General features: G+C 43.0%; 1 protein-coding gene across 47 annotated transcripts in view; it reads left to right on the top strand.

Moving 5' to 3' along the window:
- The window catches only part of CELF2 (CUGBP Elav-like family member 2), a 786,924-nt gene that overhangs the window by 622,497 nt on the left and 146,701 nt on the right, over positions 1-17,726 (top strand). For 41 of the 47 annotated variants that reach the window (XM_081046687.1, XM_081046681.1, XM_081046716.1 and 38 more), the window contains one exon: positions 3,745-3,941. In XM_081046687.1, coding sequence (XP_080902813.1) covers positions 3,745-3,941 — 197 coding nt within the window. Of the gene's footprint in view, positions 1-3,353; positions 3,575-3,744; positions 3,942-17,726 lie in introns of those variants that run through there. The other 6 variants (XM_081046709.1, XM_081046704.1, XM_081046706.1 and 3 more) reach the window with 2 other exon arrangements.

The raw sequence follows: 17,726 nt of genomic DNA, 5'->3' as shown, positions 1-17,726 counted from the left end.
GCAAAATGGCAGGCACTCAGGCAGGGTTTTAGGTGTGGATGAGAGACACTCATTGATGTGACCCTGTGGGAACAGAGAAAGGGAATCTGTGGAGTTGGAGACACGTGCGGTGTTTCCCCGAAAATAAGACATAGCTGAACAATCAGCTCTGATGCATCTTTTGGAGCAAAAATTCATATAAGACCCAGTATTATATATTATATTATACCCAGTCTTATAGTAAAATAAGACCAGGTCTTATATGAATTTTTGCTCCAAAAGATGCATTAGAGCTGATTGTCCAGTTAGGTCTTATTTTGGGGGAAACACGGTATGTGATTATGGAGAAAATGTGGACTGTGAAGTACTCCTAATGGAATCTTAAGGTCAGCATTTTGCCCTCTCCTTCCTTCAGATAGAGGACAGGTGTGCGTGTTTCTTGCAGTGCTGCCTTTTATTTGGCAGTGGGGTTCCAGGGACTCAGTAGGTCTTGCTCTTGGCCTTGTCTTCTCATAGATTTGCCGTGAGCTGTTCACTCTCAGCCCAAGGCAGACCTAATGCAGTATTTGGCCACCTGATGGATTGGAAATATTTTGTGCTTTGCAGCCCATTGGACCTAGGTTTGAATTCTACTTCTATAATTTATAAGCTGGTAATTACAGGAAAGGAACTTATTTCTTAGATGTTTGCATCTGCAAAATAATACTTTCTCATAAGGTTGTTAGAAGGACTAGAAGTAATGTATTTAAAGCACCTAGCACAGTATCTGGCTAATAAGTGCTCATGAAAAGAACGATATTATTATTGTTATTATTTAGGATAATACTTGTGTTTGAGTCTGTACTACCGTGTTTCCCTGAAAATAAGACCCGGTCTTATATTAATTTTTGCTCCAAAAGACACATTAGGGTTTATGTTCAGGGGATGTCATCCTGAAAAATCATGCTAGGGCTTATTTTCCGGTTAGGTCTTATTTTGGGGGAAACACGGCATGAGAAAATTTCTGTTGAAAAGTAGACTTGTGATGGTCACTCATTTCAAGTGCATCACAAGTGCAAAGAGATTAAAAAGTAGAAATAGCTAACACGTGTTAGACACTTACTCTGGACTCATGTCCTGAATACTAAGCACATGACTCTGTGAAATGGAGTCCGCTGTCCCCATTTTACAGATGAACAGTCTGAGGCCCAGAGTGGCAGAGTTAGGAAGTGGTGGTGCCAGGATTCAGAACCTGTGCCCTGAGCCCTGACATCCTACTGCCTCAGGATAAGAGGTCTCTAGACGTCTCTGAATGATGGCTGATGGGAGAAGGATTATAAATATGCACTCACCAACATAAAGACTAAAGGTATAAGGTGTAAGCCCTCTTCTCAGTTTCCCCTCTTTTATGTACCTCAGTGAGTGTGTATTTTTGAGAAAGTAAAAATGGCCCCTCATTTGGAGATATATTAAGGAATGTTTGTTCTAGAATTCTAAGTTTAGGTATTAGGACTGATATACTCTCACCTAGTTCTTCCGTTGTAGAAACTGCTCTGTACAGACAAGGTGCAACAGCCCCATTTTTTGAATTTCCGTTCTCTGTTAGCTGAGACCTGTGGTAATGCCTTCCTCTCTTTCATTCTAGCTGATTGTCAACAGCAGTAACCACAAGTCCTTCCTGCCCCAGAAATAAGTCTTGCCACACTCTCAGCTCTCAAAGAGCTGTGAACACTGTATTCTGTTCTGTGTGGGGCTCTGTCAACCCACCACACCAAAGTCAGCTCCACACGGTCAAAGTGTTTACTGAATTCTCAAAAGGTTATTTGAGAAGAAACACAGGGTGAATAAGGGCAAGGAAAACACGATCTAATATAAACAAGCCTTACATTACACCTATATTGTTGAAAGATTTGGGGCTTAATATTTTATTTAACAGAACATTTTTTATAACAATAAGGTTGATTAGAGAAAGCTCTCAAAGTGCTTCAAGTTCGACAGTCTGATCGTTTATCTCAAGGAAAAAAATATAAAGTGGTAAAATAGGGGGATAAGAAGTAGAAATTGAAGTCAGGACCTAGTGAAGAGTATTTGCCATCATTTTCTTCTGGATTAAATCGAATTCAGGATTTCTCTTCTCTATAAGTTGTTTTTTTGTTTGTTTGTTTGTTTGTTAGCCACAAATGGCTTTTTATTCAAGGACTGGGACTAGCCTACATCTACAGCAGATTTAAGGTGTATTGGTGTTTTTTGTTTGTTTGTTTATTTTAACCAAATAAGAACCCTGCTTAAGGTCTTTTGAATACCTTCTTATCATTACCCCAGAGCAACAGTGAAATGACACCTGCCACTTACAATGAAGTTTTAGTTTATATGGGCCCTTTTTGACATTTCTGCCTCTTGGGCAGTAGGACACTCATGGATATGGCTCTGAAGATATTCTGTCTGCTGGTTTTCGCTTGTTTTATTTTCACAGGCTGGAAAGCTAAACCAAGAGCACAGTAGTGCAAATGAATGCTGCTCAGGGCATTCAGCCTTGTCACCTGACAGAGTGGGTGGGTTTAGGGTGCACTCAGAGTGGGGTAAGATGAAGAGAGTATGTGGTTTTGTTCTGTTGTTTACTGAATCTCTAATGGGGGGATCCATGTTAAAAGAAAAATGGACACTTTTGTCATCATATTACATGATTATGACTAGGATTGCAGGCTCTAAACAAGCATTTTCTCTTCCAAATGGGGGCTTTGGAAATCTTAAGGAAGACTGATATGTAAAGGCTTATGTTCTTGCTCTTTGTACCAGCCCCAAATATTTACTGAAGCTAAGAGAAGAAGAGGCAGCCTTTCCTTTTTTCTCTCCCAAACGTGTGATTGTTTAGAACTCAAGTGCAACATCTGGAAGTCAGACATACAGAGAGCAATTTATGGAGTGTGAAAGATTTGAAATATTCAGTGTCCTTTAGCGGGAACTCAACTTTCTGGGGCTGCATTTTTTTTTTTCCCCAGCACAAAGCAGGCAATTCTGAGATTGCCTTTGCCTCTGTGAATTAAACCCTTTGTGCCCGGATCCCATAAACAATGTGCTTTTTAAACGGGAGCCCCCTCCCCGCCCCAGCCCTTTTCTCCGGTGTAGGCAGCCAATCGGCTGCACCCAGCTGCATTGCTGGAGCACTCTCCATTCTGAGCAGCAACAACGTACTAATTTGATGCACACATGCATGCCTCGCGCGCTCTGCAAATTCATCATCAGCATCTTGCATTAGTCATCTGACGGACTGCCAAGTGTTTCATTTTCTTTTCATGTGACTTTATTATTACCACCTCTCTCCGCTCTTCCAAAAATCTCCAAAAGGGGAGGGGAAGGGGGGAAAATCCATCAGCAATCCAGCCCTGCCTTTCTTTCCACACGAGAGCCAGTGTGAGGCTGATAAGGCTGCGCATGCATTGATGGCAGCCTTGCAGAACGAGACCTGCACTTAACTTGCAGCTGCCTCCCAAGCCGGGTTTCAAGATGTCCACGCCCCGGGTGACAGCCGGCGGGGCGCTGCCCTGCGCTCAGGCGGTGCTGAACAGCAGCAGTCTGCAGTGAGAGCTTGCCGCTGCCTCCGAGGAGCAGCCTAATGGTGCCTGTGCTTTGTTTTAGTTCATCCAATTTCTAAGACTCATTAGGCACTTTGCCCCGCGCTCCTCTTCCTCCTCCTTCCGCCTCCCCGCCCCCACCACCCCCTATTTTTTTCTTCCTGTCCCTCACCGTGCAGCCCTAACTCTGGCTCCCGGTTCCCTTTTTTGACAGTAACGGCACAGCCAACAAGATGAACGGCGCTTTGGATCACTCAGACCAACCAGACCCAGATGCCATTAAGATGTTTGTCGGGCAGATCCCCCGGTCCTGGTCGGAAAAGGAGCTGAAAGAACTTTTTGAGCCTTACGGAGCCGTCTACCAGATCAACGTTCTCCGGGACCGGAGTCAGAACCCTCCCCAGAGTAAAGGTACAGGCAGTGGGGGGGCACGGTTTGGGGTGCCTCGGGGTTGTGGGCCTGCCTGGGCGTCGCGGGCGGGAGAGCTGCCAGGGGGAGCCACCCGCGGCCAGCCGGCTCCTCCGCGTGCCCCTGCCCGCCTCCAGGGCAGGTGGACCGAGCTGGCCCGGGCGGCAGGAAAGGAGGAGCGGAGGGAGGGGGCGCGGCCGCTCCTCTGTCCAGGCGCGTGATTGCTCTCCTGAGGTCACTTTCTAGGCAGTACAGGCTCTTCGCTGGCAGAGTGGCTGCCTCTCTAAGGAATTGTATTTCTCAGCCTTGCATTTCAGGAGCTAACTCTTTCTACCCATACCTTCCTATTATTGCTCATGTAATTACAATTGCATTCCACTTTTTCATAGCCTGTGGGAATTCTGAAATGCCTTTATAAACAGTTAGCGTGCTACCACTGGTATGAGGAATAAAGGGTACACTTTTAGGAGGGACATCAATTCTTGAGGTCTAGATGGGGATCATTAGGTGAAGTGTGCCTTTGGGGCGGGAAGTAACACCCTAGCGGCCTGAAATTGTTAGCACACCTTCAAAATGCTTGCGGTGTACGCCCTTACCAGTGGTAAGATTCACGTGTACAATCTGGTGGTTTTTAGTGCCTCCATTTTAAGATAAGGGTGATGTTGGGTGGGGGGTACAGTTATTAAAATAGAAACCAGAAACCTCTTCCACGTTAAAGCTTCTGTGTATTAGAGTCATCCTTTGTAAGCTCTGTGGAGACTGAATTTAAAATATTTTCTCTGCTGCTGCCACTTAGTCTCTGTTGATATTTTATCCTTGCTTTAGTAATTTTGTTCTTTCTCTGTTCTTGATCTCTTGGTCTTTCTACCCAAGGCTCCTCTGTCTTTCTGTGGGTCTCACAGTTTCTTTTTCTCTGTACCTTCATATTTCTGTCCAGCCTGTTATTTTATTGCTAGGTAGCCTCTCATAAGGGCTTACACAAGCTCATTGTTTGGCTTGTACATGCACTTTAGTTGAGCACGTGAACATGAGCACCCACTTTTCTCTGAGCCTCTTCCGTACTGTCAAGGTGAAGGGATAGGACTAAGTAATCATTAAAACGCTGACGTTCTGTGACTCTGGGAAATGGACCATCTCTTGTTCCCTATAGTTGTTGAGGTCCGATAGGACTTTTTGGAACCTTTTAGGGAATTTAAAAGCTTAATACTTATTTTATAAAGTATTTTTAAAGCCTAATATTTATTTTATACCTTCAGATTGTGTTCATAAGACTCTCATTTTCTATCTCGAAACATGTCACACCAAGAGTGTTTTCAAAAGAACGTGTGTAAAATTTTCTCACCACAAACTTAATTGTCCCATAACTTGAGAAATAGAAAATTAGATACCTAAAATAGACAGATTAAAAAAATCACACAGTGGGGCACTGTTCAGAACCTTCATTGGTCAGATTCCTAAACTGTTTACTTACATGTTTCCCAAATTGAGAAGACTAGAATTTGTTTTTTAATACTTAACTTCTGAGGAAAGACACTATGATGCACTGGATTGGACTTAGCAAGTAAGGGTGCTCCCACCATGTGGAATGTCACCCACAGCAAACTAGGCCGAGGCAGTAAACTAGTGCTTCAGACAAGTAACCGCTGTTCATTCTTGACTAGGATAATGTGCCTACAAATTTCATTTCATTCAGCATTTTTCAAAATGACCTCTGATATAATGATCAGAGCACATTTATTGTTATGATGCCCAGTTTACTTGCGTTTTATCTGTGGATTACATGTGTCTAACTTTACCCAAAAAGACCATTCATTCTCTCAGGCAAGTGAGTACTACTGCATGGCCTATTCTTCTAGTAGTTTCTGTCTTTTCCCCAGTGTTCCTCTGAGCAGTCTCTTTGTCAGACTATATTTGGGACTATACATTTTGTAAACTTCATTCACAGGGTCTTATAACTAACTTCATTAAAATAGTTTGCATAAGCCCAGGGTCTTAGAGGAAGGAAGGCCTGATGAGGGAACTTACTTTTTTGAGCCCTTGCTGTGTAGCCCAAGTCCTATGTTAGGAGTTTTACATATGTTATCTCGTTTAGTTCTTACTGAAATCCTGAAAGTAGGTGGTATTAGTCACAGATGAGGCTCAGGAAAGGTTAACAAATGTAGCCCAGGTTACCCACATAGTAAGAGTCAGAGTAGAAATTTGAGCACAGCCCATCTGTCTTCATGCGCTACACCATCTTGCCTCCCCGTGAGATGAGGCCACAAACCAGCCTTGTTCTGCTCCATTTCAGGGTTGGGTCAGAGGCCTTGTCCTTTACCTAAGTGTTCCCCAGGTGAAAGGAAGGAAGTTTGCCCTTTAAAAGCGGGTTGATTTTGTTTCTGTCTTTGTGTTTAGTTTTTGTACTCATGGGTTTATATTGTACATCACTCCAACTCATGGTGTCATGGGATAGAAATTATAGATGAAAACATTCAAATCTTACCTTTGGAAATATAGGTCAATCCCTGTTACTGTGAAGTGCAGGGGTCACACCAAGTATTGCTTGAAGTACGTGGGCTGTCAGCCAACGCTTGAAAGGGTTTTTGTTATACAGACATCTCTGTCTTAATGGTATGTGTCGTGATGGGATTTGATCTGTATAATGATATTCCTCTCAGAGGATCATAGCCCTTAGTTTCTTCCGTATAGAGAGCAACAGCCCCCACTTTTCTTTATACTATGCCTCTGTGTGCCATACATCATTTGCCTGTTCACTTGTGAAAATAGGTCCTCATGTTTTCATTGGTCCTGACTGCAGAGTACAATTATCATGTTTTCCCTGGAGTGATGTCAGAGCCTCAGAAATTCGAATTTTGGAGGTGCTCTTCTAAACATAGGTTAAACGATCTAAGAAACGCTTTTGGAATGGCCTTGATTCATTGCCTTACTGACGTCAGTGGTTCCAAAGAAAGAGGCTAGGTCAAGGTATTACCTAATCCAGGTGAATCAGATGTTGTGCTTAGTCTTGAGGTATGAACACTTCACTCCATTTTTGAAATCATTCCTTAAGGGTTAGAGCCTAAGCTATATGTTTCTTCATTCTATGAATGTATGTTGACCCAGCAGGTTCAACAATTCCCAGGGAACCTGGCTAAGGCAACTATCCCACCTTCTAAGACTTATGGAGAGAATGTTTTATTCCATGGCTATTGGTCAAGCCTATGGATGAAGATAACTACCAAACAGTAGTTAAGGGCATGGCTTTTGAAGTCAGACAACCCTAAATTCAATTTCTGTCTCTACCACTCCTGCGTCTTAGCCTTGGGCACATAATTTAATCACATCTGAAAGTGGAGACAGCCCTCATAGGGTTGCTGAAATGAAGTTATATGCTTTGCACAGAGCTGGAATATGGTAGGAGCTTATAGGGATGATGGTTATTATTACAATTATTATCATCACTGTCCCCAAGAACTTGAAATCTAATAGGGATAATGAGACCAGTATACAGGTAACTAAAACTTAAAAGAACATGAGATAAGAATAAGTAAGAAAGAGATGAGCATATTTGACCTCTGGAAATTCAAGGGAAAAATGGGTAACTTGCACCTAGCAAGACAGGAAAAGAAGGCCTCTTTACCAAGTCTTGGAAAAAAAATAGGATTTCAATAAGTAAAGACCATGTTGAAAATAACAAGTGGAGAGACTGGCCTGATTCAGGTACGGAGGTGAGAAAATGCAGGGTGGCCTTTGGGAACTCTGAGCTCTCCCAGATTCAGAGGAAGTGTGAAATACATTAAATGAAATGGAAGAGGGGAAGGTCATGATGTGTAGAAATACAGGCTCCATCCATTTCTTAGAGGGCCTTAATGTTCAGGCTGAAATATTAGGATTTTATTTGGTAGACAACTGAGGGTCTATGAAGAGTGTTTTAGCCAGGAAGGAAAAGAGACTGGGAGACTGGTGCTCTATGCTTCTAAAGTACATGGGGCCTAAACAGGGGCGCTATTTGTCATGGCAACTGAGTGACACAGACAGACATGACAGTGGCGGAAGGAAGGAGGCTAGATAACTAAATTGGGGCAGTGATGACACGGAGGTTTGGGCATGACTGGGAGAAATGGGACAGCCGTCCATGATGGTGGGAACGGGGAAGGAGAGCAATATTCAGTTCATTTTGGATCGTGTTGAGTCTGAGGTGCCACACAAGAGTCAAGAAGGATGGGGGCCAAGAAAAGCCACTGGATTTGGTGGTTGGAAGGACTGAGAGCATTTCAGAAGAACGATGGGGGTTGGGACTGGTAGAGGATTGTTAGGTTTACACGTAGGGCTGTGACTAGAAACCACCCTTTCTTGTAGCCTGGTCATGGAAGAAAGGGAGCTTAGATGTAGCTGGTTTTTAAAACAAATGATGAGAAGGTAGAGCAAAAGATGATAGTGAAAGTGTAAGGAAGGTAGGAATCAGGGTCCTTGAAGGGACTGGAGGAATGGCTGAAGAGCACATGGGAAAGGCCAGGAAGATCCTGTGTTTGAGACAGAGCAGTTAGGAGGAAGTAACAGCAGAGCAAATTTCAGTCTAATGGGGGGAAATCAACACTCAGTACAGATGCCCTGAGTCTTTTCAGTAGGTAGTAAGTATGTTTCTGAAACGGTCAGGTGGAATTGAAGACTTAGGAAGGGAAAAGGTGTAAAATGACAGCTCTGGAAAATCTGGTCGGGGAAGGAACGGCAGCATTCTTGAAGAATGAGATTGGCCCAGTTACACTTAGATTGTGTGGATTTAGGGCCCTGATGGTTTGGTTCTGTGGCTGCCCATCAGTGGGTGAGCAGACAAACGGAATCGTAGGGAACCTAGGGTTGTAGATGACCAAGACAGATGTGGTAGAAAGTCAGGAAGGGTACTGAGTGCACTAGAATGTTCTCTGAGGTCATAGGTAGGGAAGCTGGTAAAGGTAAAAAGTAGCTCCTGGTCTACAGAAGAAGGAAGGCTGGAGGAGTGGGACATGTGAATGAAGGGCCGGGAAGAGGTGGCAGATACGGAGACTGTTCAGCAGGACCAAGCTCGGAACCTCCACGTGATCAGTAAATCCTGTGCCTCGCATCATGGCTCTACTTGATATTTTAGTTTTCATCAAAATTATAAGCTAGGATCATAGCCCCCTGAAAAACCTTTCTCTAATGAATGCTAGTTACATTTTCCTAAGCTCAGCCACTTAGGCATTGTTAATCTGACTTCACAGGAAGAAACACTGAGGAGCCTAAGTGATTAGAATAAAATCATTTGACATTTCAGATTGGATGGTGAAACGGACCCCCGGTTCTAACCTATTGCCTCATTGATCCCGTTTTACCTTCTGTCTTTGGCGACTTCTCAGCCAGAGAACTAGAAAGGGGAAGTGGCTTGTGTCGACTCTCACTGTGTGCCACAGGCTTGAAGAACAAAACTTCCTTTTTTCTCTAAATGTGCTCAGAGGTCATAGCGTAACTGCGGTGCAGCTGCAGCCCTCCCAGTGCTTCGAGCCCGGATTTTCTGGGTGGAACAAAGGTTAAATTCAAGGCTCCTCTGGGAAGGGTTATTAACTTTAAATTTCAAAAGAGCAGCTTTTTTTGGTGGTTCTGATGCTGTTACCATTTCGTATTCTTGTTGGTCAGGCTGAAGTTCGGGGGACACTGGGGACGGGCCTGGGTAATCCGATCCTCATCCCCACCTCCACTGAGTTTAGACTATGACAGAATATGAGTCGCTTCTTTCCATCTTAAAACCTTTACTTCAGTCTTCAAGAATTCATTAATAAAATCTGAGTTTGTCCTAATCTCTTCCCAGTTCAGTACAATGGAAAAGTTTTTGGAGAATGAGATGAGATGGCTGAGAAGGAAAAGGCGAGGCAAAGAGGAGAAGGATGAAAGGCACAAAGCCTGTGAGTTTTACTCATTTCAGAGTCTGGCAGGATAACAGCCCTGAATCCAGAAGATTCTTCTGTGCTATGGTAGAGTGAGAGTAGGCCCTGGAGAGTTAGGAGACTTAAAAATTTATTACAAGCTAGTTGAGAAAACGCACCACCATTTTTTATCCTTACAATAACAGTAATACCTACCTCAGAGTTTTACATATGCAGTGAGAGAACAAATCTGAATGCTGCTGGTCTAAAGAGAGTTGATAATCTTATAAACTTTATTCTTCCTTAAAATATGAAAGATTTATAAAGGAAACCGCGTACCTGTTTATTAATGGAATTGTATCAGAGGAGTGGGGTGGGAGCAGAGAGGTTCATTTTCATGTTTTATGCCTTTCCTTTCCTCCAAAATAAAAAAAAAAAGAAAGAAAAGCTCTTGTCAGAAACTTCCCTTAAGTAATAGAAATGGTGTTGGAACCAGCTTTTTTAAGCAATGTCATCTCGAAATTAGTAATTGAGAAAGAATTCAAAATGTAGGAAGATGGGCCAATTTTACATTTTAATGCAAGTAGGGGATAGGATTTCTGCCCTAAATTTCTTGAAAATTAGGGTTGCTACCCTAGATTTTCTGGGACAGCCCCAGGTTTGATAGAGCTGCCTCAGTGGCCTACAGGAAGGATGCTTTCATTCTGAATTAATTTTACATGAACAGAAATCACTCTGTAACTTACTGTGACATCCTTTCTTCGTCGCTGACTGAGGTCCTGCTGCATGGACATAAAATGCAGTCCCAGTTTTTGCTCTGCTGCAGGCAGGGTCTCTTACCACATCCTTGGGAGAGATAGAGTCATTCATTATACCATATGATTATATTAAAAGATTTAACAACTCTTTTTTTTTTTTCAAAATGGAGATTCTAATTATTTTGACTTGCACAGATTGCACCTATAGAACTGATGGAGATAAATGACAGAAATGTTAAATAACCCTCTTTTAAATTATGGTGAGAAAGGATCTCTTTAAACACCCCATCCCCTGGTGCTGACAGACTGGACTCTGCCTTTCTAGAACAGAGCAGAATTTCTGTTGCTTTTATCAAAGGGTGGCTTCGACCCTGGCAGATAAGCTCTCTCCTGGGCACATTTTGCCTCTTACATCTCTGGAGAGAAAAAGAGGAAGCAAGAGAAGGAGGGTGATACAGAGGACACACTGAGAGAGTCAAAATCAAAGAAGAAAAGAAATTATGTAAGGCTGCTTCTAACCATTTTGTTTTCTTCTCTGTCTGGGGGATATCAGCTGGTCCCCTGTCATCTTGTCCCCAGTGGATTTTCTAGAATTAAAGAAGCAAAAGAATAAAGAAAACAGGCTCTGGATAAAAAGAGGACAGACTTCTTGGTAGAAAGTTGACATGGAAAGTAAACCCAGGGCTTCATGGCTTGATGTCTGCTGTGTTTCCTCCTATACATATTACAGGTTGATTGAAAAAGCTGAGTGTAGGTAATCGCACAAAGTGCATTTCCCATTGGTGCATTTATAGTGTGCCTGCCTACATAGTCACCTTTTTATTATTTGCATCCAATGAGATTGCTTCCCATTGGACATGCTCCACATCAGCTCCAGCACGGCACCACTCTGGGTCATTATGAAAGCAGTGTTTAGAAACGAGAAGTCCAGTTTTCAAGGCAGAAACAGAAGTGTTTTCAGTGGGTAATGCTGTTGGTTACTCTGAAACACGCAAGTAGCACCTGGGAATCAGCTTAGCGTGACCTACTCTCCTTTACCCGCTTCTGCTCCAGCGGCCCCGGATAATCAGGCAATCAAGTTGCAAGGTTTACTTTCTTCCTTCTTCAAACTTTGCCTCTAATTGCAATTTAAAATGAACCATAGCTAAGTTATATTTTAGAAGTGTTCAGAATGCTAGCATTAAAATATAAATGAAATCATTACATACCCTTTGAAGTTTATTATCTCTAATAATTTTAACTATAGTAAAATGTACTATACTGGTAGTACAGTTGGCACCATTTTTCTTATCTTGTGTTTGTGGATTCTTAGGCACTGAATTTTCGTGCTTGTACATATGGTCCCAGATGCTAACAAGACTTAGCCTTGAGGTCTCAGGTTCTTTATTCCTTGTCCAAATTTCACAGGTCTTCAGACCATCCGTTCTCATGCTTTGTTTTCTAATATTGGCTAGCCCAAACCTCTTACAAGAACAACTCTCCTTCCAGTCGGACATATGTGTGTCACGATGTACTGCCAGGAATAAACGCAGAATAATTGTTACGATCTTCACAACCATTGGAAGCTAAAAATGGATGAAAAGAGAATTGGCCAAATGGAATAAATAGAAACTAAGCTGAAATAATATGATTTAGCAACAGATTGATATAGGTTTACATGCTCTGGTGGCAGAAATGATGGATGAGATAGTACACTGGCTTTCAGGACAATTGGTCAAGAGAATTAAAGATGTTCTGACCCACATTGTGAAATTCAGTGGAAAGTCAGACATTAGGCATCTCAGTGATACATTAGGTATCACACTAAAGAAATTTGCAGTGAACTAGACCAATTACATAAATTAAAGAATCAGGTTCTTCAAATGTCTAAGGATATTTTCCAGTTTGCTTAGGTGAGCTCTTGTGATGGAGAAAGGAACATAAAAAAAGGGCATGTGTGAAACAATAGATTGTGATACACTTGGATTTCACCAGGCCTCTTTTTTTGCTGAGTCATGTAAACAGACAGGTAGATAGCAAGGAGAAAAAGCAGGTTTTGCTATAAATGGAAAAGGGAGCTGAAACAGGGGCAGGTTATAATGGTAAGAATTAATGGGTCCAGGAGAATGGGGATGGCAATTGAAACACCGCAGGAACTGGTATGAGGATCAATATGGAAATGTTCGAGAAAGATGTCCCTAGTCCAGTATGCATGTTCTGGCATTAATTCAAATTGGAGAGCCCAAATTGGAGAAATACACTCCAGACAGTGATCAGTTGGAAAAATGAAGGACTGTAACTTCTCTATTTCCATTAGAGAATCATAAATTGGAATTCAAGAAATGAATTAAAAGATCTAAAGAGAATAGCCACTCATCAAACTCTTTAAATGACCCAGAATCTGATCATTATAAACTAGTCTGAGTATATTAGGCCTATGTACGCATAGGGCAAGTTCACAGCCTAACCTGCAGGGAGTCAAGACCGCTGTCTTCGGAGTCGCCTTCAGTGTTCATATGTCTTGCCAGCCGAGTCCATGAAATGCTGCTGCTTTTGTTGCCTTCTTTTTAGTTTAAGATGGGGGAAAAAAATGCTTCCCAAACTCCTATGTATAGCTGAGTGGAAACTGCATCCTAGACACATAGAAAGGCATCATAATAGGGAGGGTAAGGTGCATAACATACAAGAGCCTCTGTCAAGTTAATGGTCAGACGGCCCCCAAATGGTAAATATCACAAATAAAGACACCAGACACCAAGTATTTTAGAGCAGGTCATTTGTCACTTGTCACAAAGTGCTTTTCACTCCTATGTAGGCCACTGTGCCCGATATTAGGAAACATTATTGAAGATATTTCAAGGAGATGGAAGCATTCTAAGGGAGAGCAGCATGAATCTCAGAGGTCCAGGAAGGTGAGCCCAGATGGAAAGGTCTGGGAGGTTAACTTAAAAGGCCTGCAAGCACTGAGTCACAAGAATGAAAAGGGGGAAAGGCTGTAGCAAAACATAAAAAGAGGGATTGTGCTGTCAAAAAAAAATGTTAGAAGAGAATGTGATTGAAGTTTTGAAGACGCGGAAGTATAGAGTGAGGCTGTGTATAGGTAAGCTCTTTCAATTAATGCCAAGCCCCAGGGTTCTGCGGCTCATACTTCAAATGTTGGAAAGGTGGGCAAAGGATAGAGTTAGAGCTAAACTTTTACACAGAGCAGGTGGTGAACTTAGGGGACATGATGGAAGTCACGGAGATGGGGGCAGCTGACTTACTATCCCCCGGGAGTGGACCTCTGGCCAGCACCAAGGGGCTTCATGACTAGCCCTTTTGTGGCAGGGATTTGGAGCCCAGGGCCGCCTTGAAAGCCCTGGGTCCCAAGTAATGTTGAATTTAACATAGAGCAGAAAAGAGGGAAGATGTGAGCCGGAAAGCTAATAGAGTGCTTACCAAAGTCCGAGCAATTTGGCAATAAATATTTATTGACGCCTACTGTGTGCAAGACATTATACTTCATGCTGAGAATATCAAGATGAACATGGCATGTTCTTTGCCCCAAAAGGAGAGAAAGAATTTTATGGCATGTAAGACAGGACTGCCGTAAAACGTAGAGCCAACTTTGGGTTAGTGGTATACATTTTGCGTGCGTGCGTGCGTGCGTGTGTGTGTGTGTGTGTGTGTGTGTGTTCTCTTTTGATAAATATACTCTACACTCAAGAGGCCCCGTACCAGACTTTTTTCCTTTCCACAACATGCCCCATGTATCCTCTTTCCCCTTTCTCTTCATTTTCAGTTTTCCTCCTCTTCCCTGTAGGGAGTATAGGACAAGAAGAGGCTCCAGTTTCACGAAATGAAGCTTTCTGAGGGTTCTCCATCAAATCTAAGGATCTACAGTTTGTAGTGCTCCTGTTAGCTTCACTGAGATGTGGGAAGCGCATCCGCTGGCCGTCACTACCCTCTTCCTGTGTAACAGTGTTTGGTGCCGGGTCCTAAAGGAGAAAGTCTGGCCCCCCCTGATGAAGGTACATCCAGGCGACACTGAAGAGTGACTATTAGCCTTAACCCTCATGGGAGATATGCCTGTACATGTGTGTACATGTATATAACAGACACACGTATGTTTTAAACTTTGTGGTCACCCAGGGTTAATTTCTTTGAACACCATTTCTTCAAATAGATATGCAACTGCCCACATGGCAGACTTCTGAGGAATAAATTGTTTATAGATTATCAGATGTAAATTGCCTCACGCAGTGCCTGGGATACGGTGGGAACTGAATAAAGGACAGTAAGTCACATAGAGTAGATATAGTAGAAGAAGACAAAGATGAAAATTAGCCATGGCAGTAATGGTACCTTGATGTTGCAGACTATATGTATCGGGAAGAGTTATTTTTAAATTTTTGTGCGTGGAAACCTTCTAATGCTTCTTTCTCAACTAGTTTGCTAGAAAATACATGAGTAAATCATATACAACTTACGAGTAAATCGGCATTTTCCGGGGAAAGAGAAGGATGTGGTAGAATGAGGCAGGGGCATGGGCAGTCAATAAAAAACAGCGATGTCCGCGGGAAGAGTGTCAGAGCTGGCAAAAGTCTTACAGGCATGTAAAACTCAGCACCAGAGACTCGGGAGGGCCTCCTAGAGGCTCCAAACCTCAGGGATGACTCAGGATTCCAGGTACTGGCCTCCCCGGCCCTGACGACAGCAGACTCTCAGAATAAGTGTGCGTCTGATTGTGTTTGTCCCAAATTCTCATGGACATTCTGTAATAACTGTCGGCCTCATGTCATACTGCCCGGCACATTGGCCTGCGTCTAATATTGTATTAGACTTCCTGTTTGGGTTTTTCGGCTGTGCTTTGGTTTTGTCTTTGGCCCACAGACCTTTCTGTACAACTTGTTCGAAGTTGACACTGCTGACAAGTTGACTAAAGTACCATCAACAAGTGGTTACTTCTGAGTTATTTTTTTCGCCCTTCGTTCTCCTTTACACAGCCTCTCATCACAAGCTGTACTGAGCTTTGAAGATGATTGACGGGTGTTCAAGCAGCCTCGTGTACACAGATGGTGTACACAGCGTTGTGTGACCATGAAGAGAGTGACGTTTATTGACTTTCATGGCAGGAATCTCTGGGCGGCCTGAACTAACCATCCTCACGGAGGTCATCTCCACATGGAGGCTAGTGGCTAACCCACCCCTACACCCCACCCAGTCTCACCACCAGTACAGAAGCCTGTCCAGGGTAGCTCATTTTAGACACAGTATCATTAAGATAATCATTAAAAGAGTCACAAATTTGAAAAAGAAATGAGTGTATTAACATTAGCTTTTGTGCACATTAACATCCCTCTCTCCCTAAAAAAATATTATGCACATATTACTAAGGCATCCCTTAAACATGGGACTTACGTTCTATTTAGTAAAGAAATATTGTAATAATTGATGCCAACTCTGAATAGATTTTCTTAACACATTTTGGAGTTAATGGAACCTCCTAAGGAAGTGGAGTTCTTATTTGTCACTTTCCATGTTGCTTAAAGATTCTCCAAGTCAGGTTAGTTGGTGTGTGTGTGTGTGTGTGTGTGTGTGTGTGTGTGTGTGAATTTTATAAAAAGAATGTTAGTTTATTAAAGAGAGGATGTGAACCAAAATATTTTAGTGAATTTTAGTGAATTAAGAAAAATCAGTGAAAAGGCATTGCTTAGTTTATATACTCCGCTGCTGCGCAGTGGACATAACTTCCCTTCGAATTCCCATTAGGGAGGGAGGAAACAGACCCACTTAGTTTCACTGTCTAGTTTGAATCACATACCTCAATGGCAAAACAGCAAATAGTGCTTCCGTTGTTTTAATCCTCCGTAGGGTGCTCATGAGTTGTCCAGGTAGATGAGACATTTTGTAGTAAAGGACCATTGTTGTTGCCCCTTCTCTTTAGGATTCAACAAAAACTTGTTCATTTGGGGTCAGAATGCTTATTAGCCCAAAAAAAGGTTAAAGGGGACCTCTTTCTCTGCCTTCCGTGCTCCAAGTGCTGTCCCCAATACTATAATGGAAGTTGATGAGAGAAGATGGCAGTTGCCACCTCCGTCAGTCCCTGAGTGAAATCAGTGTGTCCTGGTGATGGTTTGAAGACAACTCTTATGGCTCACTGAGCCAAAACCTAGTGTGGGAAAACATGGCTTCGCAGTAAGATAAATGAGACAACCTCTGAGAAGTGCTTTGAGGCGTTTTGTCAGGGGTTAGATGGCTCCATAAACACAGAGTTTTCCTCTGAGAGTTGCTGCCACACTATGTGCCCTCCTCCTTCAGGCTGGCTGCAGTTCCACTGAGCAGGCATGCTGTTTGGGCACAAGGCAGTGCCATTCTCACATCCAGTCCGGTCTCCTCTTGGCCAGGCAGGCTGCTGAGTGTGGTGCTCTCTTTGTGAAGTGGACATCTGTCTAATGGGACCTGGACTGTGACCACCAGTTCGTTTCACACAGGCCACCATACAGCTGCCAGGTGGTGATGGGTCTGAGCTACTTTGCAAGTCCAATATGGCTTGTTCCATTCCAGTGGTGGGAAACCATGGGTCCCTCCACCGAGCCCATGTCCCTGCAAAGGCAGTGCTTCCAAGAGCCAAGGTTTTGTTCTGATCTCATCGAAGAAAGGAAAAGACTTAAGCGCAAAGTTAATGAATAAATTAAAGGCACATTTTTTTAGTCGGGTCTTTTGGGTTTTCCTTCCTCTGTACCTAATTGCTCTCTAATCTGTACTTAGGAGCACAGTGTTTAAGTGGGACATGTCAGGCTCTTACGCCACAGATTAAATTCCAAGGCAAATGAAATTGTGACAGTTTAAGAGGCGCCAGGAAGAGCCTGCGTCAAATGGCAGAGTTTGATTGTTGAACGCCGACTAATCAGTAGTTGGAGGGCCTGCCGTGTGTATTCAGGATGCCATGCCGAGAATGCTCAGAAGATAAGAGTCGGGTCGCCTCTCCGTGGCTTTCTCTTTCTCTGCATTCGCTGACGAGCTGCATGAGGATATGTAAAACTATTGGTTGGATCACCCTAGCAACACAGAATGCTGTGTTGACACATATTCCATCACACGTTTGCAATGAAAACGCTGTATTTTTAGAACACTTCAAAGTAAGGAAACCGTTAAGCCATATCACATCCTCCCCAGCCCTCTGGCCACTTCCCTCTCCCCCCAGGAACGTC

This window comes from Rhinolophus hipposideros (genome assembly GCF_964194185.1).
Source record: "Rhinolophus hipposideros genome assembly, chromosome: 1".
In the NCBI taxonomy this organism is placed as follows: domain Eukaryota; kingdom Metazoa; phylum Chordata; class Mammalia; order Chiroptera; family Rhinolophidae; genus Rhinolophus; species Rhinolophus hipposideros.
Note: the sequence above shows the minus strand (reverse complement) of the source record. Positions and strands in the feature narration are given on the sequence as shown.